At 51.9% G+C, this 25,454-nt stretch overlaps 1 protein-coding gene across 8 annotated transcripts in view; it reads right to left on the bottom strand.

Annotated features, from left to right (window-relative positions):
• Nucleotides 1-11,201: 11,201 nt before the first annotated feature.
• Nucleotides 11,202-25,454, bottom strand: part of KCNN4 (potassium calcium-activated channel subfamily N member 4) — a 16,895-nt gene continuing 2,642 nt past the window's right edge. For 3 of the 8 annotated variants that reach the window (XM_023190491.3, XM_026448282.2, XM_026448283.2), the window contains 8 exons: nt 21,747-21,842; nt 19,418-19,845; nt 17,003-17,138; nt 14,407-14,517; nt 14,129-14,247; nt 13,648-13,717; nt 12,224-12,391; nt 11,202-11,755 (listed from right to left, as the gene is read on the bottom strand). In XM_023190491.3, the coding sequence (XP_023046259.1) occupies nt 12,227-12,391; nt 13,648-13,717; nt 14,129-14,247; nt 14,407-14,517; nt 17,003-17,138; nt 19,418-19,845; nt 21,747-21,842 (1,125 nt within the window). In that variant the 3' untranslated portion in view covers nt 11,202-11,755; nt 12,224-12,226. Of the gene's footprint in view, nt 11,756-12,223; nt 12,392-13,647; nt 13,718-14,115; nt 14,330-14,406; nt 14,518-17,002; nt 17,139-19,417; nt 19,846-21,746; nt 21,843-25,454 lie in introns of those variants that run through there. The other 5 variants (XR_002726031.2, XR_002726030.3, XM_023190493.2 and 2 more) reach the window with 5 other exon arrangements.

Raw genomic sequence — 25,454 nt, 5'->3', positions numbered from 1 at the left:
TGGGAGGACGCCGCGGCTCTGACTCAATGCGCGTGCGCGCGATTGGGGCTTGAGGGTGGGGGGATGAGTAGGGAAATGGATACGCCGAGGAGCGGGAGGGGAACCTGGGGTTCGAGTTGTGCCTCTTCGGTGATGTTGGCGGGATGCGGTGGGGTGGGGCGACAGGGAGGAATTTCACTGTTCTGGGCTCAGTGCCAAGAACACATGAATGAATCAGACTTGGCGTGCGTCCTGGAAGACACCCCAGCCTGTGGAGAGACTGCCAGGGCCTCAAATCACTTAGGAAAGGGCGCGGGTCCGGTTGGACCTTGAAGGACAGACAGGCGAGGGCACTCCAGGGGACAGCTAAGCAAAGGCGGCGAAGACCCCGGGGGGAGAGGTCCAGACTCGCTTGGATTCAGGGTACTCCAGGGTGGGAGGTGAGGCAGCAGAGTGGGCAGATCAGACCCTGAAGGGTCTCCTGTGTCAGTTTTATCCTTAAGGCCTGGGAGATGCAGAATAGTCTGAGAGAGAACCATGTTTAAAACCCTCGAAGGCTGCGTTGGAGGAGAGAATCTGCTCCACGTTCGAAAATTTAAACACCCGTGGGCGGAGTCTTGCGCGCGCCGAAGAGGAGCATTGGGCGAGGGGCGCGGCCTGGGAGCGCATGCGCAGTCGAAAGGGTCGGCGGTTCTCTAGTGGGTAGAGTGCGTGAATGGGAAAGTTCTAGCTTCTTATTTGAATTTCTTTATTTTTATTTTATTTGTTTATTTAGAGACGGAGTCTCGCCCTGTCACCCAGGCTGGAGTGCAGTGGCACGATCTCGGATCACTGCAACCTCCACCTCCCGAAATTCAAGCGATTCTCCTGCCTCAGCCTCCCAAGTAGCTGGGATTACAGGCGCCTGCCACCATGCCTGGCTAATTTTTTTGTATTTTTAGTAGAGACGGGGTTTTGCCATGTTGGCCAGGTTGGTCTCGAACTCCAGACTGTCCGCCTCAGCCTCCCAGAGTGCTAGGATGACAGGCGTGAGCCAACGTGACTGACCTAAAAAATGTTTTATAAAATTGTATTTGAACGGGTATTAACATGTACATACACAATTCAAGCCTCTCTGGCTGTATACAATAAAAGTAAGTCTCCACCTCTGGTTCCCATTTTCCTTTTCTAAAGCACTGGTTCCTGGTTTCTTCTGGAGCTGCTGTTATAATAAAGCATTGGAGTTAAGAGCATGTGTTCAGTTCATATACATAGCTGCTGACCTTGACCAAATGACTTAATGCTCTCTACTTCTACGTCCCTTTTTGTGAATTGGGTGTGGTATAACCTTACAGCATTGCCACCAGCATTAAATGGGTGAGAGTGCGTAGAACAGTGCCTGTTGCCTAATAGCACTGTGTGTTGTCACTGTGTCTTATTTTGTGATCTACCATGATGATAGTTGTAGATTCTGAGCAGCCATCTCCTCTCCAGGCCTCATCCCTACTGTCATTGTCCCAGTACCAGTACCAGGTGGAGCCACCTCTCCAGGCTGCCACAGGTAGAAACACCAGTCACCCAGACTGACTTGAGTCCACTGTTGATGGACTCTGGGGAGAGATTCTGGGTGTTTGACAAAGATACACGTGACAGGCCATCTCTGTATTATGTCTATTGGTGTCCAATTTTACTTCTTTGGCTCAGGCCATATCTGAATTTCTCAACCCCAGATCACCCACGATTACCAGTTTCACATCAGGGCAACTCTCAGAGGTAGAATTTTCTTAAAAGAAGAGGCCTTGGCATTGACCTTGGACCCACTGTGTGCCAGGTTGTGTGTTCTCTGCTTTATATACATCACTATAATCTTCTCCCCTAATTTGTTTAACAGATATTGACCCATGCAGTGACTCATGCTTGTAATCCCAGCACTTTGGGAGGCCAATGCAGGCAGATCACCTGAGGTCAGGAGTTCAAGACCAGCCTGGCCAACATAGCGAAACCCCATCTCTACTAAAAATACAAAAATTAGCCAGGCATGGTGGCATGCACCTGTAATGCCAGCTGCTTGGGAGGCTAAGGCACGAGAATCACTTGAACCCGGGAGGTGGAGGTTGCAGTGAGCTGAGATCGCACCACCACGCTCTAGCCTGGGTGACAGAGTGAGACTCCATCTCAGAAAGAAAACAGATGTAGACAAATGAGCCTGGAAAAGAGAAGGGCCTTACCGAAGTCCCCATAGCCAGGAAGCAGCAGGGCCTGGATTCAAACCCAAGCCTGTCTCACTCTAGAGCAAGCCTACACTTTTTCCCTGGCACCAGGGAGCCAGCCTGGTGATGAGTCAGCAGTACAGTCAGGCACCCAGTGAGCTGCCTTTTGTATTAGTGGCGTGGCGTGCTGTTCTGGAGATATATCATACTTTAACACTTTCTCTATTGATGAGCATTTAGACTGTTGCTAAACTTCTGCTGTTACAAACATTTACTGCGGGGGTTTGTGTGTATGTTTTTATTTTCTAATTTTTTCTTTTTCAGACATGGTTTTGCTGTCTCGCCCAGGCTGGAGTCCTGTGATACAGTTGTGGCTCACTGCAGCCTCAACCTCCTGGGCTTAAGCAATCCTCCCACCTCAGCCTGCGGAGTAGCTGGGACCACAGGCATGTCCTACCACACCCAGCTACTTTTTTATTTTTTGTAGAGACGGGTTTTCACTATGTTGCCCGGGCTGTCTCAAATTCCTGGCTCAAGCAATCCTCCTGCCTCAGCCTCCCAAAGTGCTGAGATTATGCTACAGTTAATATCCTTATACACGTGACTGCATATATATGTTTGTATTGTCAGTAGACTATCTCATTTGAAGTGCAGCTAGAATTGCTGGGTCAAAGGGTATGTGCATTGGGAATTTTGAGAGCCATTGCCAAATGATCTGTTCACATCTTTATTTTTTGTTTTTGAGACAGGGTCTCCCTCTGTCACCCAGGCTGGAGTACAGTGGCATGATCACAGCTCACTGCAGCCTCAGCTTCCCAGGCTCAAGCAATTCTCCCATCTCAGCCTCCCGAGTAGCGGGGACTACAGGCGTACACCAACATGCCCGGCTAATTTTTGTATTTCTTGTAGAGACGGAGTTTCCATGTTGCCTAGGCTGGGCTCAAGCAATCCTTCTACCTCAGCTTTCCAAAGTGCTGGGACTACAGGTGTGAGCCACTACGCCTGGCCCTGTTCATCTCTTTTTCACTTCTCTGTTCATTTCTTTCAGTTATATGTTGAATGAATTATGGAACTCTAGTCATCTTACAGGCACAGCTGTAGGCTGGAGATCCTGTAGTGAATAGGAAGAGCACCTACCCTTTGGGAGCAGATATTCTGTGGGGCAGATGACATCAGATAAAGGATGCTTGGAAGAAAAGGAAATTGGGGGTGAGAATTGTAAAGACATTGCAAAGGATACAAAATTTCATTTAGACAGGAGGAATAAATTCAAGAAGTCCCGTCCACAACATGGTAAGTATAGTTGGTAACAATGTATACTTGAAAATTGCTAAGAGGATAAATTTTCAATGTCCTCACCACAAAAATGATAAATATGTGAAATAATGCATACATTAATTAGCTTGATTTAGCCATTGTACAATGTATACATATACAAAACATGTACACCATAAATGTATACAATTTTTATTTTTCAATTAAAAATAAAGTCACGTGCCAGGCATGGTGGCTCACGCCTGTAATCCCAGCACTTTGGGAGGCCGAGGTGGGCGGATCATGAGGTCAGGAGATCGAGACCATCCTGGCTAACATGGTGAAAAGCCATCTCTACTAAAAATACAAAAAATTAGCCGGGGGTGGTGGCGGGCGCCTGTAGTCCCAGCTACTCGGGAAGCTGAGGTAGGAGAATGGCATGAACCTGGGAGGCAGAGCTTGCAGTGAGCCAAGATCATGCCACTGTACTCCAGCCTGGGCAACAGAGCGAGACTCCGTCTCAAAAAAAAAGTCAGCTTACAGGAATTGAGAGTGATAGAGGTCTTAGAGACTAACAAGTGGCCAGGAAGGCTGCTTTGAGGGGGTGACATTTGATCAGAGGCCTGAGTGCAGTTAAGGAAGGTCAGGAAATGAGCCATCTAAAGATGCTGAAGAACGACCAATAAAAGACCCCAAGGTGGGAGTGGGCCTGGCTGTCCAAGGATGGTTAAGGTGGCCAGAGTGACTGAAACAGAGCAAGGGAGGGAAAGAAGGGCAGGATTGTTTAGAGATGGAGCTCTAGGTAGGACCAGTTTACATAAAGTCTTACAGGCCATGGTAAGCATTTGGAATTTACTTCCAAATGTAACAAAGCCATTGAAGGGCTGCAAACAAGCACTGGCTTGCTCCAATGAATGTTTACAAAGACTTCTCCAGTGAACAACAAAAATTAAAGGTGATTGCCTGTAGGGATAAGGGTTATAGACAGATGTGGGTCAGGGCTATGGGGTTTAAAAAGCATTGTTGTTTTTTTTAACCACATAATTATTAGCTTTGCACAAAAATGTTCAATGAAAACAGTGCTGGTTGCTGTGAGGAGAATGGCCTGCAGGGGCGGAAGCAGGAGATGAGAGAGCTGGTGTCCTTGCCTGGGTGACGGAGGATAGTGGTTCAGGAAGAGGGTGGTGCTGATAGACGAGTTGAGAAGGGTCAGGAACTGGGATATGTTTTGAAGGTAGCGCCAAGGAATTAAAAGTGGGGTGTGAGAGGAAGCATGAATCAGGGATGACTTAAAAGTCATCCTAGAGATATGTTGTACAACAGGGTGACTCTAATTCATAACAATGTGTTATATACTTGAAACTTACTAAAAGAATGTATTTTAAGTGTTCTCACACCACAAAAAAATAAGTACATGAAATAATGCATGTGTAAATTAGCTTGATTTAGCCATTCCACAATGTGTACGTATATTAAAACATCATATTATTTGCAGTATTAAAAAAAGTTTTAGAGGTTTTGGGCCTGGTCAACTGAGGCTATTTTTTTTTTTTTTTTTTTTTTTGAGACGGGACTCTGTCGCCCAGGCTTGAGTGCAGTGGTGTGGTCTCGGCTCACTGCAAACTCCACCTCCCAAGTTCATGCTATTCTCCTGCCTCAGCCTCCCGAGTAGCTGGGACTACAGGTACCCACCACCATGCCTGGCTAATTTTTTTGTATTTTTAGTAGAGTTGGGGTTTCACCATGTTAGCCAGGATGGTCTCGATCTCCTCACCTCGTGATCCACCCACGTTGGCCTCCCAAAGTGCTGGGATTACAGACGTGAGCCACCACGCCCGGCCTAAGACTGAGGCTTTTTACTGGGATGAGGAAGAGTACTTTTGATGGGAAATCAGCAAGCTTTGAAATTCTTAACTTTGAGATGCACGTTGGTCATCAAATAAGTGGTCAGAGTTAGAGGAAAAAGACGGGATTTGGAGATAAAGATTTTTTCTGACTTTTCATTACAGAATTTAGTTTAATTAATTAATTTATTTTGAGACAAAGTCTTGTTCTGTCACCCAGGCTGGAATGCGGTGGCACGGTCTTGGCTCCCTGCAACCTCCACCTCCCAAGCTCAAGCAATCCTCCTGCCTCAGCCTCTCAAGCAGCTGGGACCACACGTGCTCTAGCATACCTGGCTAATTTTTTAGAGACGAGGGTTCGCTATGCTGCCTAGGCTGGCCTCGAACTCCTGGGCTCAAGCAATCCACCCCCCTCAGCCTCCCAAAGGCTGGGATTACAGTCACTACAGAATTTTAAAAACACACACAAAGAGACTCCCACGTACCCATTGCCCAATATTGACAGTCATCTGCATTTTTCTTGTCTTATGGCTTCTATTTTTCCCTCCCACATATAAGCACACTTCCCGCCACCCCCCTGGAGTTTTGTTTTAAGAAAATCACAGATAACCTGTCATTGTGTTAATAACTATACAAGTATGCTGAATTTTGGAGCTGCCTATGTATAGATGATATTTGAAGCTGTGATTTGCTGAGATCATCTAGGCTGAGAGGTTGAAGACAGCAGGGACTAGGCCTGAGCCTCCCTCATGTAGGAGCCAGGATCCTGGAGAGGGGCCGAGATGGAGCCAGGAGTGTCAGGAGAAGGGATGACCTGGCGCCATGGGAGCAAAGGGTTCCAAAGAGAAGATAATGGACTAAGGAGCAGAGACACGGGGCAGCAGCTGGAAGCGGATGTGGGGTCCACCATGGAAAAGACATGGCTTTTGATCCCCCAGCTAACTATGTTATGGAACCTTCTCAGTATCTATAAGGAAAAACATATAAGTACTTATTTTTCTTTATCTCTTTTTGTGTGTGTGAACTATAACTTAAGTGTGGTAAAGTATATAAAGGGCACAGATCTTAAGTGTACCGGGCAATGAATTTTGACAAATGTATGCATCCATGTAACTGCTAATCAGAGAACATTGCCAGCACCCAGACATCTTTCTTGTGCTCTTTCCCTGTCAATTCCCCCGCTCCAGAAGCAACCACCCATCTAATGCCTTTCAAAAACAGGCACAGAGATTCTTTGTGTCTGTTTTTGAACTTCATGCGAATGAAATCTAACAGCATGTCTTCTGTGTGTCTGGCATCTTTAGCTCTTTATGTCTGGGAAATTCTTTTATGTCATTCTATGTAGCAGGAGTTTGTTGTATAAGAAGCAACTTTATGGCCCGGCTTAGTGGCTCACATCTGTAATCCCAGCACTTTGGGAGGCAGAGGCAGGCAGAGCACGTGCGGCTAGGAGTTCGAGACCATCCTGGCCAACATAATGGAACCCCATCTCTACTAAAAATACAAAAAATTAGCTGGGCGTGGTGGAGGTGCACACCTGTAATCCCAGCTACACTCGGGAGGCCGAGGCATGAGAATTGCCTGAAGCTGAGAGGCAGAGGTTGCAGTGAGCCGAGATCACGCCACTGCACTCCAGCCTGGGTGACAGAGTGACAGATATTTTGCAGTTTGGTGAACAGAGAACTTTAAGGAAAATGGAGAATCTAAAATGCTTCTGAAAGTTCCAGTGGGATGTTTATAAGATGGGAGAAATTATAGCATGTTTATGTGCAGATGGGAATGATAGAGGGAAAAGAGACAAGGAGACTTTGGAGCTGAGTTTTTTGAGGAGGTGTGGACAGGGTACAAGTGGAGAGGGGGTTGGACTTGACTTGAAGAAGGGCCAGCTCATCCTGGAAAAATAAAGGAAAGTTTTATCATTTGACACCCCCTCCAAATTATAAAAAGCACTCTCCTGGTTTGTATATGTTAGCAGCTATTCCACACAACATAAAAGCTTAAAGCATGCCTTTGGACTGCCAGTCTGGTGTTGATGATGATGATACAGCTTCCTTTATGGACCGTAATAAATAACTGGGCTGGGCGTGGTGGCTCCTGCCTGTAATCCCAGCACTTTGGGAGGCCGAGGCGGGAAGATCACTTGAGCCCAGGAGTGCAAGACCACCCTGGGCAACATAATGAGACCCCCATCTCTACAAAAGGAACTGAAAACATGTTAGTGATACTTATTTTTATTCTAAGTAGATGGGGCAAGAAGGAGGGGAAGAGCAGCAGGCAGTTTGGGAAGGAAGAGGAGCCTAGTGGCCTGAGCAGGCAGGGCAGGGAAGAGAAGGCCAGAAGAGACCAGAAGAGAAGAGACCAGAAGACCAGAGAGTCTTGCAGAGTTGAGCTTGCAGAGCCCCCCGGGTGAGGCTCGTGGGCATACTGACACAATGGAATACTACTGTGTCATGAAAAAGATGAGCAGCGTGGCTGAATCTCACCACCATCCTGCAGAGCCCAAGACACAGATACACACCAGGGCGTGCAGCAGGGTTCCTTCCAAAGTTCAAAGTGGAATGAAAGGAATCAAGATAGGTCAGGATGGTGGTTCCTGGGATGAAGGCGGCTGTTGGCTGGGAGGGAAATGAGAGCTTTAGGGGGCTAGACACTTCTAGCTTGATCTGAGTGATGGCTACTCAGGTGAATGTATTTAAAAAAAACATATTGAGATTACATTTACAACTTCCGTACTTTACTGTATGTTAAAATGTATGTCAGTTAAAGAAAAAAAGAAGGCCAAGCATGGTGGCACATACCTGTAGTCCCAGCTGCTTGGGAGGCTGAGGCGGGAGGATCACTTGAGTGCAGGAATTCGAGGCTGCAGTGAGCTACAGTTGTACCACTGTACTCCAGCCTGGGTGACAGAGCAAGACTCTGTCTCTTAAAAACAAAAAAAGCAGCTGGACTCAGAGCTAGACTTTGACAGGAGGGCAGTGGGAGGAATGGGAAGGGTGTGGGTGTTAGAAAGGTCCTCAGGGGCAGTTGGGGGATTTATGAAGGGGAAAGGCCTTCCTAAGCCTTCATTGGCTGGCTGTATGACCCTGGGAAAGCCCTTGCCCCTCTCTGGACCTCCTTTCCCCCACCCAGTCCTCACAGGAGTGCAGGCAGAACAGAAATAGGAGAGGGAAGGAGCCAAAATCACCATGAGACTGAGCCTCTGGAGGACAGAGCCCTCTGATTCATGTTTGCAGCCCAGCTCCTGGCTCAGGGCCTTCAGGAAGTGTTGATTTGGGGGGGGGGGGGGGGGGCAAAACCTGCTACAGGTGGGGGCATCCAGGCCTGATCCCCACAGTGGAGAATGAGGGCAGGTGGCCCAGGGCAGATCCGAGATAATTCAGAACACAGGATCTCGTGTATGTTCTCCTGGGTTCTTAGTCAAAAACTCCTTCTCACTGGTTCTGACCTTGCCTCAGCTGAAACCAATATAGGATGACTTCAGGCCATCCCAGGCATTCAGAGGGTTCGTTTAATGACATTCACTGAGGCCCTGTCTACGCCAGGCCCTTGGTGTTGAAGACATCGTGAACAAAAATGAAAACAGAATGTGGTGATCTCCTGAGTGTCTGAATGGGCCAGGTGGCTAAGTGCTGGGGCTCTGGGGCCAGGCTGCCTGGGTCATATCCTGGCTCCAAACTGCTTTGCTGTGGCTTTGGGCAGTTACCTCATCTGCAAAATGGGACCAACAGTGCCTACCTTCCTCCTTTTGTGAGATCACTTATTAAAAGGGCTTAGCGTGGTGCTTGACCCATTATTATTATTATTACTATTATTATTATTACTTGAGACAGGGTCTCACTTTGTCACCCAGACTGGAGTGCAGTGGCACGATCACAGCTCACTGCAGCCTCGACTTCCCAGCCTCCTCAAGTGATCCTCCCAACTTACCCTCCCAAGTAGCTGGGACCACAGGTGTGTGCCCCCACACCTGGCTAATTTGTTGTTGTTCTTGTTGTTGTTTGAGATGGAGTCTTGCTCTGTTACCCAGACTGGAGTGCAGCGGCACGAGCGCGGCTCACAGCAAACACCGCCTCCTGGGTTCAAGTGAATTCTCCTGCCTCAGACTCCCGAGTAGCTGGGATTACAGTCACGCACCACCACGCCCAGCTAATTTTTGTATTTTCAGTATAGACAGGGTTGCACCATTTTGGCCAGGCTGGTCTCCAACTCCTGGCCTCAGGTGATCTACCCACCTCAGCCTACCAAAGTGCTGTAATTAAAGGCATGAGCCACCGTGCCTGGCCAGACCCAGTGTTATTATTGTGATAGGGATAGGTTTATGAGGCTATAGGAGTGTCAGACCAGGCCTCCTGAGGAGGGGACATATTAGCTGAGGCCTAAAGGAGGCATAGGAAGGAGTTTGCCAGCTAAAAGGGAGTGGAGGCAAGGAAAGAGAGGTCCCAGAAGAATGAGTTGGCAGGGGCTTTGGCAACACTGCCAGGAGGGCTTCTTGCAGGGGAAGGGTGTCAGCAATATCTGGAGGTCTCATCCAGTTCCTTTCTCGAGTCCCTGCCTTTACTCCCCAGGCGGGCTGGCCTCCAGAGGAAGGGCAGTTCATGGCGGAGGCTCCAATTTAGCTCTCAGGGATGAAGGGGCGAGGCTGGCTGTGGACTTTAAGGGAAATCCAAAGATAGCTCAGCAGAAAAGGATGACTCGCAGCCTGATCTTCCCCTCAAGAGGAGGGAAGCAAGAATGAATCAGCCCCTCAAGCTGGAATGAAGTTGCGGCGGGAAGTCAGTCCTGGGTTTGTGGCCCAAGGCCACTCTGCCTCTGACTCACCTTGGCAGTGGGGCGGGATGGGTGTAAATCTGGGCTCTGCAGCCCGGATTCCTAGCTTCCGGCTGGGGGCCTGAGGGGAGGCCTGGCTCCTCTTGAAACCTCAGGTTCTGTATCTATGCAGTGGGTCAGAATAGATTATGGTGGGTCAGAATGGACCCTAAGGAGGGTCAGAATGGTTATGGTGACTTACACACAGAGCAGGGCACACAGTAGGGCCTCTGGAAGTGCCAGCCCCCTCCTTTGCCCCCTTCCATTTCACATCCTCTCTTCAGCGGATGTGAAATGGGTATGTGGGTGGTTTGGGGAAGTTTGGGGCTTCTGTTAGTCTCTTGATGGGTGAGTTGTCATCTAGATTCTGGTAAGGCATGAATAGAGGGAGAAAAACAACAAAAAATCAGAAAAAGGGCAGCCACGCATTGTGTGTGAAAATCAAAAACAATAATAAAAATGATTCTTGCCCGGGGTCAGTGGCTCATGCTTATAATCCCAGCATTTTCGGAGGCCGAGGTGGGCAGATTGCTTGAGCCCAGGAGTTCAAGCCCAGGAGCCTCTGCAACATAGTGAAACCCCATCTCTACTAAAAATACAAAAATTAGCCAGGCGTGGTGGCAGGTGCCTGTAATCCCAGCTACTTAGGGGTAAGGCAGGAGAATCGCTTGAACTCAGGAGGCGGAGGTTGAAGTGAACCGAGATTGTGCCACTGCACTCCAGCCTGGGTGACAGAGCGAGACTCCATCTCAAAAAAAAAAGATTCTTTCTCACATATTTGGTTCCTACTAAATGCCTCTGGGCTACTCCATGTTTTAATCTTCACAGCAGTCCCATGGGGAGACAGTCCCATTTTACAGGTGAGGTAAACTGTTCAGAGGTGAAGCCACTTACCCGAGGTCACAGAGCCAGTGGATGGCAGAACCAGGATTTGGAACCTGATCTGAGCTCAAAGCCATTGCTCTTTGCCTCAGATCTAGGCAGGGGTGTGCTGAGGACTGCCCAGCCTACAGACCTGAGAGGGCATTTAGAGGAGGAGGCCTCTGAGACAGGCTCAAACAGGGCAGCAGTCTTCCACTGGATGGTCTGCCAGTTAGGAGTGCAGATATGTTTAGAGAGAAATGGCAACTTCTGGCTTTAACATTTATTACAAAGATCAGAGCAGAGGCTGGTGAGTTACACTTCTTCCTCCCCACCAAGTGCTCTCTGCAGCTCTGGAAAAATGGTGTCCTCTTTGTTGTCCCGCCAGGGGGCGCCACCTCCTACCCGCCCCAGCCTCATACCCAGTTCTTCAGCTCGGCCAGCGGTAACTGAAGCCTCCGAGAATCCTGGATCCGGGCCCCTAGTACCCTCTTCCCCAGGGACCCAGGAGTCCGGCCTCCAGGCGCCTCCACTTGTAACTGAGAGCTGGAGGTCGTCCATAGCAGCATAGTGAGAGTGTTTTTGATGAGGGTATGCAGAGTGGGGGTGACCATGTTCCCACCTGGGGCCTCAGGTGGGCCAAGGCCTTCCCACTTTAGCCAGCGTCCTCTCCAGCAGCCGTCAGCAAGCCAACCCACTCCAAGCCAGGGCCCCCTTTGGTCCGTGCACTTGAGGTGCTTTGTTCAGAGCCGAGGCAGGAGTGGCAGAGACGATGTGCATCACCTCAGTCCTGGGGAAAGTAGCCTGGTTCCTCCGTGGGTCCTGGAGAGACGGAGAGACTGATGGAGAGGCAGGTCAGGAAGAGGGGGAGGGAGAGAGAGTGGGACACACGGAGGTGCAGACAGAACCTGCTGGGCAGAGGCGGGAGGCAGGGGGTGGGTGTTCCCAGGCCCCGAGGCCAGGGTGCAGGAGGGCATTTAGACAGAGACATTGGATAGACAGAGCCAGAGAATATGCCCAGGGCAGAGAGAGAGAGAGAGAGAGAGAGAGAGAGAGAGAGATAAGCAAAGAGGGAGAAGGGCATCAAGGGTCAGTGAAGGGGAGGGAACACCATCTTCCTTCACTGCCAATCCAGCCCCGAACCGAGTCCTTTCCTCCAGACAGTGCCAGAGCTGACGGGAAAAGGTGGCCGTGTCTCCCAGCCATCCCCCGCCCCCTTGGCCACAGAGGGTGCTGGCCACAGGAACCCTTCCTCCAGGATGGCTTCCTGCCCAAGTCCCAGCCCCTCACCAGCTACATGGACTGCTGGCTGGGTTCTGGAAGCTGCCTCGGCCCCAGGGCAGTGCTAAGCAGCTCGGTCAGGGCGTCCAGCTTCCCCGCCAGCGTGTCAATCTGCTTCTCTAGGGCCCGGTGTGAGCTGCTCAGATTCTGCTGCAGGTCATACAGGATCATGTGCATCTGGGCGGGAGGAGAGGATCAGAGGTGTCAGAGGGGTGGGGTCGACCCCTGCCTGCTCCATAGCGTAAGGCAGTGGAACCAATATTGACTATATCCTTGTGGTCCTCTGAGGATTATCCTCAATAATAACTGTTACCATGTACCACTTCCCAGCTACCTGCCCAGGTGTTTCCCTGTATGGTTTAAAATCCTCCTAAAAGCCACAGGGAGTGGGAATCCTGTTCCCATCTTATAGCTGAGGAAACAAGCATGGAACCGTTAAATGACATGCCCAAAGCAACTCCTGAAATAAGACCTAGAACATAGTAGGTGCTCATTAAATATTTGTAGCATGGATGATGCCTGACTTCCAAATCCACATAGTCTTTTACTACACTCTCTGGCTAGGACTCACAGCTTGATCCCTGAGGGTTTGTGGATTTTCTGTGGAAATTCTTGAATTCTGTGTTTTTGGCTTGATAACCTTCAGAAATTACCGCCTGCCAATTCCTGCAGATCTGGGACACCGCCTCCTCACTGAGACCTGCCATGCAGTTTTGGGGCCTGCATCTGTGACCGTGCTTACCATGGCATTGGTGCCAGGGGCCACTGTTTGAACTGTCATGGGCTAACGAGAAAAAGCAAACGCCACCGGATAAGCAGAAGATGCTGTGAGCCAGGCCAAGGGGGTGTTGTGACATCACTGTCCCTGAGCACCGGCAAAATCAAGTGGTCTCAGCAGAAGGGGGCGGGTAACTGAGTCACACCTTGGCCAGGCAAACTTGCATGGAAGTCCCTGTGGCCCCGAGCACCCCTCCACAAGAGCAGCAGAGATTGAGTTTTACGGAAACAGTGTCACCTGTGTCCTTGTCGGTGTTGTTCATTTTAACTGTATTGGTTTTGCCATCTATGGGTTTGGTTTGTAAATTTGCTTTGGTTTTATTGTATGAGTTGTAGTTGGAAGGAATTTTATATCCGTCCACATGTAAGTAACTTAACAACAAAAATAATTTGAAACCAAACACTGGGGTTCTTTGTGCAATTTTTTTTTTTTTTTTTTTTTCAGTTTGTAAGGGATCTGTTCCTTGCATGAATGTAAGAAGCTCTGTGTTGCATCATTCCTTCCTTCCTTCCTTCTTTCATTCAACCACAGACCTTTACTGACAGCCTGTGTGTGCCAGGCTCCTGCCAAAGTTCCCTGTTCCAGAGCCAGATTTCCCTCCCTGTGGCCCTAACCTCCCCCTTCTTCGAGACCTCCTCCCATGGGATCCTAGTACCTTGGAGATGTCCACCATGGAGTTCACTTGTTCCCGGAGCTTCCGGTGTTTTAGCCGCACCTGGCGGAACCTGTGGGAAGAAGTGGGGAGTCAGTTTTACAAGCCTGGTCCCTGAACGTGGCTGTAGCTCAGGGGTGGAATGAAGGGAAGAGCGGCACATGAAGAAACAAAACAAAGACAAAACGTTGTCAAAGAGCTGAAAGAGTGGGAGGGGATGACTGCACCGCACATCCCGATGGGCCCCCATCCCCAGTAGAAACCCAGGTACCCAGGTCCACAGACACGCCAAGATATGCAAAGACAAACCAGCACAGACACATAGAGTCATGCATGGTCAGATCCAGGCAGACAAGCTGTTGAGTGAGACCACACCTGGGTGTCCTGACCTGGACGGGCATGGACACGCACACACACAAGCCGTGCAGAGAGGTGACTTGGACATGGGTGCACATGGACACGTGTGCATACAAAGCGCCCTCACGCGTTGATGGCAGCCAGCAGCCTGCGCTGATGCCTGCGGGCAGCTCGAGACTCCTTCCTGCGAGTATGTTTGTAGAACATCCAGGCTTCTTGTAGCACTCGGGCAGCGGACTCCTTCATCTGGGGGTGGGTGGCACAGTGTCCATGGAGATAGACCCTTACGGTTCTGGGAAGGCAGGGCTCGGGCTGGGACTCTTGGGTCCTAGGGGAAGCGGGGGGACTTGGACTCCTGCCTCTTGAAAGAGGGGTGTGCCATGGGGGCCATAAGCCCATCCTCACCTCTTTGGTATACTGGATATCCATCATGAAATTGTGCACGTGCTTTTCTGCCTTGTTAAACTCCAGCTTCCGGGCCACCACGGCCACCAGCAGGGCTGTGCAGCAGACCCCCTGTGGGCACAACAGGTACTGTGGCATGAGGCTGTGCCACCGACTCCCTCCTTGAACCCTCCCAGCAGCCACAGAAGGCAAGCACAATATCCCCAGTTGACAGACAAGCGAACAGGCTCAGAGAGGAAAGCCAAGGTCCCAGCTCAGAATGGGGGAGCTAGAATCATAAATCGCCTACGTACGAGCCCAACTTTAATGTGTCGTATTCACCCTCGCGGGATGGCCTCTTGCATTAGGGGTATGATTGGAAGAGCGAGAGGAAGGCTGGGTTCTGAGCCAGGGGCAGGCCTCTGGGTCCTCACTGCTGACATGGTCGGCCACTGTATTGTGGAGGGTGTCCCTCCTTCTCCCACCTCCACAGCCTCTTCCTAACTCCAGCCCTGTCCTCTCTCTCCTGGACCATCTCCAGCCTCCCACTCATCCTCCCCTAACCCCTTTGGCCCCCTCTAATCTCCTAGGCTTCCACTGCCCTGAATTTCTCAGCCTGGCTACCAAGGCCTTCCAAGGTCTACGCCTCTCACCCAGACAACTCAGCCCTGGCTCCATTCTGCCTGCCCTCCCTGAGCACCTTCCTCCAAACACTCATTCTCCTCCCTTCCTTCTCCCAATGCTCCTGGCCCTTCATGGCCTTGCCGATTCCTGGCTGCTTGTGGCACCTGCTCACCTGTCCCCTAGTTAGAATGAATCATCCTAGGAAGCATCCCCCACCCTGTAGTTTCAGCTTTTGATCACCCAGAACAACTTCCAGTCACAAATACTGGCTCCAGGGGACTGCCTGGGTTCCAATCCCAGTTCTGAGCCAATTATTTAATCTCTCAGTATTTCAGTGTCTCCTCTGTGAAATGGGCATGGCCTCAACAGGGTTACTCGGTGGATTTCATGAGTTACCCCTGGCAAGTGTTTAGGGCAGAGACTGGCACAGAGTATGTGTTCAGTAAAAGTAAGCTATTATGGGCCGGGCGTGGTGGCTCATGCCTGTAATCCCAGCACTTTGGGAGGCCCAGGCGGGCGGATCACAAGGTCAAGAGATTGAGACCATCCTGGCTAACATGGTGAAACCCCGTCTCTACTAAAAATACAAAAAATTAGCCGGGTGTGGTGGCGGGCGCCTGTAATCCCAGCTACTCAGGAGGCTGAGGCAGGAGAATGGCATGAACCTGGGAGGCCGAGCTGAGAGTGAGCCGAGATGGCGCCACTGCACTCCAGCCAGGGTGACAGAGCGAGACTCCGTCTCAAAAACAAAGTAAGCTATTACGGCTCAACTGTGCCATGGAACCTTTCTGCCAGGAGCAGGCTGTAAGCTCAAGTGCGCATCGCCCTACCTCTCTAGGTTTCGGTTTCTCCTTTTGTCAAGTGAAGGAGGATGTCCTGAGCGGCACTGCAGTTCCCTAACTGACTCTCTGCCCCTCTTCCCTTGCTCTAAAGACTCACCACTGGGGGAGTGAAGGTCACCACATCCTTCACCTGTGCACCCAGGGATTGGGGGGATGAATATGTCTTTCCCGGGTCCACATGTGGGCTGAGTGCTGGTGGCTTAGATCCCCGAGGGTGAAGGAAACCCGATCTTGTAGGGAGGTGAAAGCCAAGGCATTAGGTGCTTGTCTCTAGATGGGGCCAGGGCTGGGTGGGAGGACCTGAGTGACTGGGTCTATGGAGGGAAGGAGGTGGATGTCAGGGTTCACGAAAAGGTTGACTCGGACTGCAGAGACTCTGCCTCATCCTCGAGGGCACAGGAGCTGGTCGGGAGGTGGCTGGATGCCTGGGCGCCCCCAGACCTGCTTACCGAGCACCTCCTGTGGGCTGGGTACTGTTGGAAGCGCTTTCCATAGTTGAACCCATTTAATCATCTCAGCAAGCCCATGAGGAGCATGCTCGCATCAGCATCCCCATTTTATAGAGGAGGAAAGTGAGGCCCAGAGAGATCATGTGGCTCGCCTGAGCTCCCCAGCCCAGGAAGTGGCAGCCGCAGGATTTGGACCCAGGTAGCCTGGCCCCACAGGAATGCACTTGATAACTGGACTCTACACCCTTGGTGGAGGCTGGGAGATAATTTCTGGGTTCTGAAAGAAAATGGGGCTGGGAAGTCAGGAGCCTGGATCCCTGAGGAGGATAAGGGCTGGGGCCCTAGGTTCTAGAGTGAGCGAGGCCTTAGGGACTGGATTCCTAGGTCTGATTTTTTTATTTTATTTTTTTAAGACATAGGGTCTCACTCCGTCACCCAGGCTGGAGTGCGGTGGTGTGATCAGAGCTCACTGGAGCGTTCAACTCAGGCTCAAGTGACCCTCCCATTATATTTGGCCTCCCAAAATACTGGGATTACCGGTGAGTATCTTGGTCTTGAAGGGAGAATGGGGCTGCGGGCGCCCCAGACACTCAAGTTTCTCAGGAGCTGTCCCTGAGAGCCTGTGTTGCCTCCATGGCTTCCTGGGGCCAGAGGATGACCAGTTTGGGATAGGGATCAGGTCCCCAAGGGGGCTGTACTCACCATGACTCCAGTGCACAGGCAGACGATCTTGCCCCACATGGTGCCTGGCACCACGTCACCATAGCCGATGGTCAGGAATGTGATGGGGATCAGCCAAAGTGTGTCTGAAAGGTGCCCGGTGGCATTCACAGCCTGCCTATGGGGAAGGGTGGGTTAGTTCTAAAACCCCACCATGGAGATTTCCATGATATTCCGTCCCCTTCCCTCTATACCCTCCCCTCCGCTTCCCCCAACTCCCCTCCCCTCCCCTCCCAGTATACACCCATAGTCCTAAGAATCACCTGGACAAAAAGCCATTAAGTTCTGAGCTTTGGAAAGCCTGCATGGCCTCCTCTCTGCTGTGTGACCTGGGCAAGTTGCTTAGCCACTCTGGGATCTGAGACTGGATCTGGACAATGCCAATGCAGGTATGGTCTCAGCTAGGCTACCTGGGCTGCTGTGGCATTCAGAGCATGTGGTTGAGGGTGGAGAGTTGAGAGGGGCCGAAACCCAGTCAGACCCTGACTGGTGGCTGCATCCACCAGAGGAAGGGGTATATTTTTCTAATTTCCACAAAGATGCTGTGTGGCCCAGAAGTGGCCCTATCAGGATCAAAAAGGACTCTAAAAAGGCTTGGTGGGACTCTGCCTTCCTTTCCCCTCACTTCACAGAAGGAGATTTTTGGTTTTTTTTGAGACGGAGTCTCGCTGTGTCGCCCAGGCTGGAGTGCAGTGGTCAGAGCTCAGCCCACTGCAAGCTCCGCTTCCCAGGTTTACAGCATTCTCCTGCCTCAGCCTCCCAAGTAGCTGGGACTGCAGGCGCCCGCCACCACGACCGGCTAGTTTTTTATATTTTTTAGTACAGACGGGGTTTCACCATGTTAGCCAGGATAGTCTCGATCTCCTGACCTCGTGAGCCGCCCGTCTCGGCCTCCCAAAGTGCTGGGACTACAGGCTTGAGCCACCGTGCCCAGCCAGAAGGAGACATTTAAGTCCAGCCATGGAAGGGGTTGAAGCATTGAGATTTGTCTAACTGTCCACAGGCCCCTTGCTGCAAGATAAGCAGGGAAAACTTCATTCATGAGGGCCCCAGACACCCCAGACCCACCAGGTTAGAGTTTCTAGGAGCAAAGGCGGAATCTGCACTGTTTACAAACCCCACTCCCCTCATTCCCAAGTACATTCTAGTTTCAGGACTTCTGCCTTGGAATTTGGAACTTTGACTGCCTCCCCATTCTCCCATCATTCAGATGAGAAACATGGTGGGGGGATCATTCATTAATCCTGATTCTGACCAATTTCCCAGTTGGAAAAACTAAGATCCTGGGAGGTGAAGGAGTTTAAAATCATGACAGAGGGCCGGGTGCAGTGGCTCACGCCTGTAATCCCAGCACTTTCGGAGGCTGAGGCGGGCAGATCATGAGGTCAGGAGATCAAGACCATCTTGGCTAACACAGTGAAATCCTGTCTCTACTAAAACTACAAAAAATTAGCCGGGCATGGTGGCGGGCGCCTGGATAACTGAGACTGCATCTCAAAAAAAAAGAACTGCCAGGGAGACTACGATGGTGGAATGTGACACCCATTTTTCAGATGAGGAAACTGAGGCTCAGAGAGGAGAGATCTAAAGCCAGATCTTCTCATTCTCCTCCTGCCCTCAAGGATCTTTGCCACATACACTAGACCAGAGGTTCTCAACCTTGGTTGGGCCATATAATCACCTGGAGGGCTTACTAAAGCGGATTGCTGGCCCTACCCTCCAGGATTCAGTAGGTCTGGAAGGGACCTGAGAGTTTTCATTTGCAAGTTCCCAGATAATGCTGCTGGTCCTGAAACTACACTTTGAGAACCACTGGCTGAGATCACTCCCAACCTCTTTCTCTGTGAGGGATAGAAATTGAGGCGCGGCACTGGGTTACACAGTATCCAGGGGGCAACCAGCATCTAGTTCCAATTCCCTGCATGGAATTATTTTCCAGAGAAGCTCCAAATCATCCCCTTCTTAGGGTCACAGAAAGCACCCACCTACAGTGCATTCTGTGCTAATTTGGAAAATATGTCCCCTTCCTCCAAGGCAGAGGCAACCCTTTAGGCAGGTCCCAGAGACAGGTTTGGAGACCGAACAGATGGCCTGGAAACCTGAGGCAGTAAAAGTCCAGGAGCCGGAAGGGAAGGGCTTTTTAGGGTCTGTGTGTGCGTTTGGGGAGACTGAAGGCTGCACATGGAGGATTGGCTGGGGGCTTGTCTGTTGGTTCCTCTCACCCCAGTTGATGGGAGTGTCGGCAAATTGCAGCCAGCAAGAGGAGAAGGGGTCAAAGTGTGAACTTTGTCCTCTGCTTGGTTCTAGGGGGCCTCAAACCTGCACCGCGGCACAAGACGGCCAATGCGGCTGTCCGGGGTTCCCTCCCCTGCACATTTATGCCTCCAACACCCTCACCTCTCGGCCACGGACAGCACCCAGGCGGTGGTCAGCCAGAGGCCAAGCGTGAGGCCGAGCAGCAGGCGGCCGGGGTGCGTGTTCATGTAAAGCTTGGCCACGAACCAGTGGCGGAAGCGGACTTGGTTGAGAGCGCCGATGCTGCGGTAGGAAGCGTTGAGCAGGACGCCGCTGCGCAGGAGCACGGCGCGGGGCACCAGGTAGAGACGCAGCAGCATGGCCAGGGACAGCAGCGCTTCCCCTTGGCCCAGGAATCCCGGCCAGGGCTGCGGGGAGGTCAGCGGCGCCCCTAAATCCTGCGCGCACGGCGGGCCCCGCATGGGCGCCGGGTGCAGCCCGCACACCACCAGCTCCAGCACGATCTGCGCCGCCTGCCGCCCGGTCAGCGCCACGCGCCAGTCCCGCAGCCCGTTGTCGGTCATGAACAGCTGCCGGGAAGGGGCCAAGAAGGGAGGGGTCAGGCGCAGGTCAGGCGGCGGCCCGCGCCTGCCTGCGCCCTGAGATAAGTAGGGTGTGCCCGCCTGGCCAGGAGGGAGGGAGATAGCGCAGGGCTGGAGAGGAATAGGGAGGGAGCGGGACAGGACTTGTGGAAGACATCTCTCCACTTTCTCCTCCTTCCCCACCGTCCACCCCACTAGTTTCAGCCCACTTCCAGCCTTTGAACACTGACTGAGCGCCGACTGTGTGCCTGGCATTGTTCTATGTGCTAAGGATACACAGTGAACCAAACAGACCCCCCCTGCCTCCCTAGCGCTTGCATTCCACGTGCCTGGAGCTCGCTCCTACTTCTGTTTCGGTTGACACGCATAATAACTGTAATAATAATATCAGCAATAACAAAGCCTTGGGCTGGGCGAGATGGCTTACGCCTGTAATCTCAGCACTTTGGGAGGCTGAGGTGGATGGAACACTTGAGGTCAGGAGTTCGAGATAAGCCTGGCCAACATGATGAAACCCCATCTCTACTGAAAAATACAAAAATAAGCAGGGCATGGTGGCGCACACCTATAGTCCCAGCTTCTGGGGAGTGTGAGGTAGGAGAATCACTTGAACCCGGGAGGCAGGGGTTGCAGTGAGCCGAGATCACGCCACTGCACTCCAGCCTGGGTGACAGGGTGAGATTCCATCTCAAAATAAACAAAAACAAAACAAAACAATAACAATAGCAAAATCAGCATGTACTGGGCACTGTGGATACGCCAGGCACTCTCTATCCCATTTACATGTTGTGACTTAGTAAATGCTCACAGCCCAGTGAGATTGATATTGTTATTGCCCCCATTTTATAGATATGGAAACTGAGGTCCAGGTCCCTCCCATGGGCAATGGCGCACTGGGCTACAGGCCATTTGACTACTCTATGATAAGATGATAATGTGCACCGTTTACTGAGCACCTCTTGTGTGCCAGGCACTGCTTAGAGAATTGCCACACATGACTGATAATCCCCATTTTACATGCAAAGTTATGATAGGAGAGGCGGAAGAGGGGAAAGGGAATGGAGCAACAGCATCTGGGACAATGGGGCAGTGGGGGATGGGATGTGTTTGAGTGAGACCCAAGGTGGAGTATGGATGGGGAGAATTCCTGGGTCTGGGGCAAGAGGGAGGTTATTGGCACAGAGATAGGGTGATTAGGAGTGGGCACCCCTAGGACCGGGCCAGGTGCAGTGGCTCAAGCCCATAATCCTAGCACTTTGGGAGGACAAGGTAGGCAGATTGCTAGAGCTCATTTGTTGGAGGCCAGCCTAGGCAACATAGTGAAACCCCATTTCTACTAAAATACAAAAAAATTAGCTGGGCGTGGTGGCATCTGCCTGTAGTCGCAGCTACTTGGGAGGCTGAGGCATGAGAATTGCTTGAACCCAGGAGGTGGAGGTTGCAGTGAGCAGAGATCGTGCCACTCCACTCCAGCCTGGGCAACAGGCCAAAAAAAAAGGAAAGGAGTGGGCACCTCTGGGACCTTAGATTGCATGGGGACTGGATTGGGGATGCGATGTTGGAGCACAGAGATCTGGGAGGCTGAGGTTGCCTGGGAGCAGAATGGACAGAGGTCTGGGAGCAGAAGCAGGGCTGCAGGTTCGCTCTCAGCATCTGTGAGTGTGCAAGGGGGGACCAGGGGCTACAGGGGAAGAGCAGGGCTGGCTGGGGAGGCTCTGCCTGTCTGCTCGTGGTTCATCCCATCTGGGTGGGTGAGGGTGTGGACGCAGCATCTGGGGCAGAGGAACTTCATTACTCAGATCAGGAGGAGGAGGAGGGTGGAAAGTATGAGCTGACAGGGCACTGAGGGGGTTGTGGGGAGCAAGGCTTAGGGGCAGGGCCTGCCCTACCTGGACCTCTTTGGCGTGAAAGGCCACGATGAGGCAGAGGAGTAAGAAGGTGGAAATGCTGATCATGCATTTAACCAGGAACAGGTAGAGCGCCCACTGTCAGGAGGGACAGAAAAAGGAATGTGAGATCCCAGGTCTCCCTCCACCTGGCCCTCCACCTTTCCTTCAAAACCACCATTTTTTTTTTTTTCGATTCCCAATTTTCCTAGCCTCCTTCCCCCACAAACCAGTCTCTCTTGATGTATTGGTTCTGGGGAAGTCTCAAAACCATCATCTGGGCCCAGGGTGGTGGCTCACACCTATAATCCCAACACTCTGGGAGGCCAAGGCAGGCGGATCACCAGAGGTCGGGAGTTTGAGACCCCCTGGCCAACAAGGTGAAACCCAGTCTCTACTAAAAATACAAAAATTAGCTAGATGTGTAATCCCAGCTACTTGGGAGGCTGAGGAACCAGAATCTCTTGAACCCAGGAGGTGGAAGTTGCAGTGAGCTGAGAGATCGCGCCACTGCACTCCAGCCTGGGCAACAGAGTGAGTCTCCGTCTTGAAACAAGCAAGCAAGCAAGCAAATAAACAAAAAAACACCGTCATCTGGTCCCCAGGAATGCTCTATTTCTCTCCAACAGGACAACCCTGTTCAGATGCTGGTGTCTACCCTCTTCCTCAGCACTTCTCCCAAGACCCATATCCATGAAGGGGGACCTTGAAACTCACATTCCTTCTTATTCCTGTCCTGTTTCCCATCAAAAATAGTTCTGCAGGGGTGTGTGTGTGTGTGTGTGTGTGTGTGTGTGTGTGTGTGGTGTCTAGAAAAAGACATCTAGCTTCTGGAGAGTGCCCCCTCCCCTTCCCTTCCTACCCAGCTGGTGTTGCCCTAGAAACCAACTTCAACCATCCCCAACCCCAAATCTGGAAGAATGTAGAAACTATCATTCAGTCCTCAAAGACTGAATCACACCCTTCCCTGCTCTCATCCAGAGGGCTGAGTCCCTGAGACCCCAGCCTCAGCTCTGAGACAGCCCCCTCAGTTCTGCCTCCCTGCAGCTCCCCACTCCCACCCCCGCCCCTCTCTTCTGGCTCTAAGCCCAGGGCAGATCTGGCCGGAAGCACAGGGCCTCCAGAAACCACGGAGCAGTTGTTGCTTTTTTTTTTTTTTTTTTCCTCTCTTTGTGTGGCACAACCTTGGAGGAATCTAGAATTCTGGAGAGAGGGATTTAGAGGGGACTGGGACTGTTGGATTTCCTAAGAGGGGTTGGTCCCTGCCTGGCGGGTATTTGCAGGGGGAGGGGTCCATGTGGGCATCCTTACAAACCATTGCACCTGTTTCTCCTAAGAGGGCTGCCAGCTCCCCTGGCCGGGCCAGCACCACGCCTCTGAGCAGGGGAAGAGGGCCAGTTTCCTGCCCCAGGGGCCTGCTCCCCAACCCCCTACCAGAACAATAGTGCTGTTGTCACCAGCCCTCCCCCAGCTTCTATGGCTCCCTGGTTCCCTGCCTCCTTCAGTCTGTCTCAACCCCCCACACCGCTAGACAACAAGCCCCCTCCTCACACTGCAATTCTACTTTTCCAGTTCCTTTTCCCCCAAATCCCAGACCTGTCTGCACTTGGGCCTGTGCTCTGTTCTCTGAATTTCCCTGTCTCCAGGGATGGTTGTTTCTGTCTCTCTATGTGTTTTGAGGGTCTCTGTTTCTATTGTCTTTTCTAACACCATGTGTGTATCTCTTATTGGTGGATTTCTCAGTAGCTTGTTAACCCTATTTGTCTTTCTGTTTAGCTGCACCGCTCTATCTTTCTGCATCTTTGTCTCCATCTCTCTTATCTCTTTCTCTCCATGTATCTCTGTGTCTCTCTCGCTGTACCTCTCGCCATCCTTCCTCCTCCTCCCCACCTGGTGCTTTTGGATATCTCTATCTGGTTCCCTTGGACTCCCTAGGGTTTGGCACCTGCCTCTCTGCCAGCCCCTCCCCTTGGGGAGCAGGTGTCTGGGTCCTTTGCAGAAATGAGCTCATTAGATTGAGATGGAGGTGGTGAGGGGCCATGGATGTTATTAAGAGAGACCTCAAAAGGGGACTGAGGAGCTATGGCTCAGGCCTGTAATCCCAGCACTTTGAGGGAGGGGGATTGCTTGAGTCCAGGAGTTCAAGACCAGCCTGGGCAACAAAGCAAGATCCCATCTCTACAAAAAATAAATTAAAAAGGGTGAAGGGTGACCCTTAGGGTCATGTGTTTTAACCCTCACCCTAATTTACAGATGGGGAAATTGAGGTCCGGAGGGTTGGAACAGCTGCCCCAAGGTCCTACTGATAGAGGCGGTGACCTGGCCATGGTGGAGGGAAGGAAGAAATGAGGGGTGAGAAAGCAGAGGGGGGAAGTGGGGTAGGATGGACCCCGACTCTTCCCATCTGCCAGGGCCACTGTGTTCCCACCTTGGCTGCTGGGTGCGGTGCTTCGGCGTGGGAGCGGCGGGCAGGCCCCAGCCATGCTTCCTGTTGGCATGGACTTCGGCGGCCCCACCCCCTCAGTGCCCGCCGCCGGCCAGAGGAAGCTGCCTGTCTGACCCTCCATGTGACTCCTGGTCACTTCAGAGCTGCCCACCACCCCCTCCAGATCCGAGTCGGAACATCAGACCCTCAGGAATCTACCCAAACTTCAAATCAGTGTCCGCTCCTGGCTCTACCAGCCCAGTTCCACAACCCTTCCGCCAGAGAGGTCTCCAGCCCCTCCTTTCCTGTTGAGTAAGTCTGTTCTCCCCTCAAGCCACTTATTCCAACCCTTGTCCTTCATGTGGCCCATCACTGGCCTGACCAGGGCTGGAATGTGACGGCAGCCTGCTGAGACCTGTCCTGACCCCGCTTTCCCCTTTCCTCCCTACTCACCACGATCTTCAGCCTCAGCCCCTCTTCCCCAAAGACATTCAAACACCCCTTCTCCTTAAGACTCAGGAATCCAGGACCCAGCCCCCTCCTTCCCTGGTACCTAAGAGTCCAGGCCACTGTGAGCCTACCTTGCCACTATTTCCCGGACTAATTAGCATATGCAGATTTGGGGAGAAATCGCGCTTGTTAACAACGGAGACTGGGTTGGGGGTGGGATGGGGGAGGCAGGTCGGGGAGAAGTTCGTTTCGTTTCCCATTTCCCATCCCCACCCCCAGGCAGTTTTTTCCGTCCTTCGCATCTAAGGCACTGGGTAAACATTAGAGGTTAGATAAGGACCAAAGAGCTGCCGCCTACTGGAAGAACTTTGTCTTTCCTCCACCCTCCCTTCACCAAACCTGGGGCTACTTCTCCCCTTATTGGCTCTTGGGGGACTTGAGTGTCTGATCAGCCACCCTCTGGCCTCCAGGGGTCCTGGACCTCCGGCCGTCTAATGGCAACATCTTCAAAGACTGACACACTGAAACAAATATTCCCTTCCTTTTGCAGAGGTCCCCAACAACTAAGTCTCTCCTGGGAGCACCCAGGAGTCCCAGCCAAAGCCCATCCTCTCTCAGACCCAAGAGTCTAGGCCCCCAAGCCTTCCTCCCTCAGATCCAGGAGTCCTGACCCCCAGTCCCTCCTCCCTCAGATCCAGGAGTCCTGACCCCCAGTCCCTCCTCCCTCAGACCTAGGAGTCTTGACCCTCAGCCCCTCCTCCCTGAGACCCAGGAGTCCAGACCCCCAGTCCCTCCTCCCTCAGACCCAGGAGTCCTGACCCTCAGCCCCTCCTCCC

This window comes from Piliocolobus tephrosceles, chromosome 21, assembly GCF_002776525.5.
Source record: "Piliocolobus tephrosceles isolate RC106 chromosome 21, ASM277652v3, whole genome shotgun sequence".
Lineage (NCBI taxonomy): Eukaryota > Metazoa > Chordata > Mammalia > Primates > Cercopithecidae > Piliocolobus > Piliocolobus tephrosceles.
Note: the sequence above shows the minus strand (reverse complement) of the source record. Positions and strands in the feature narration are given on the sequence as shown.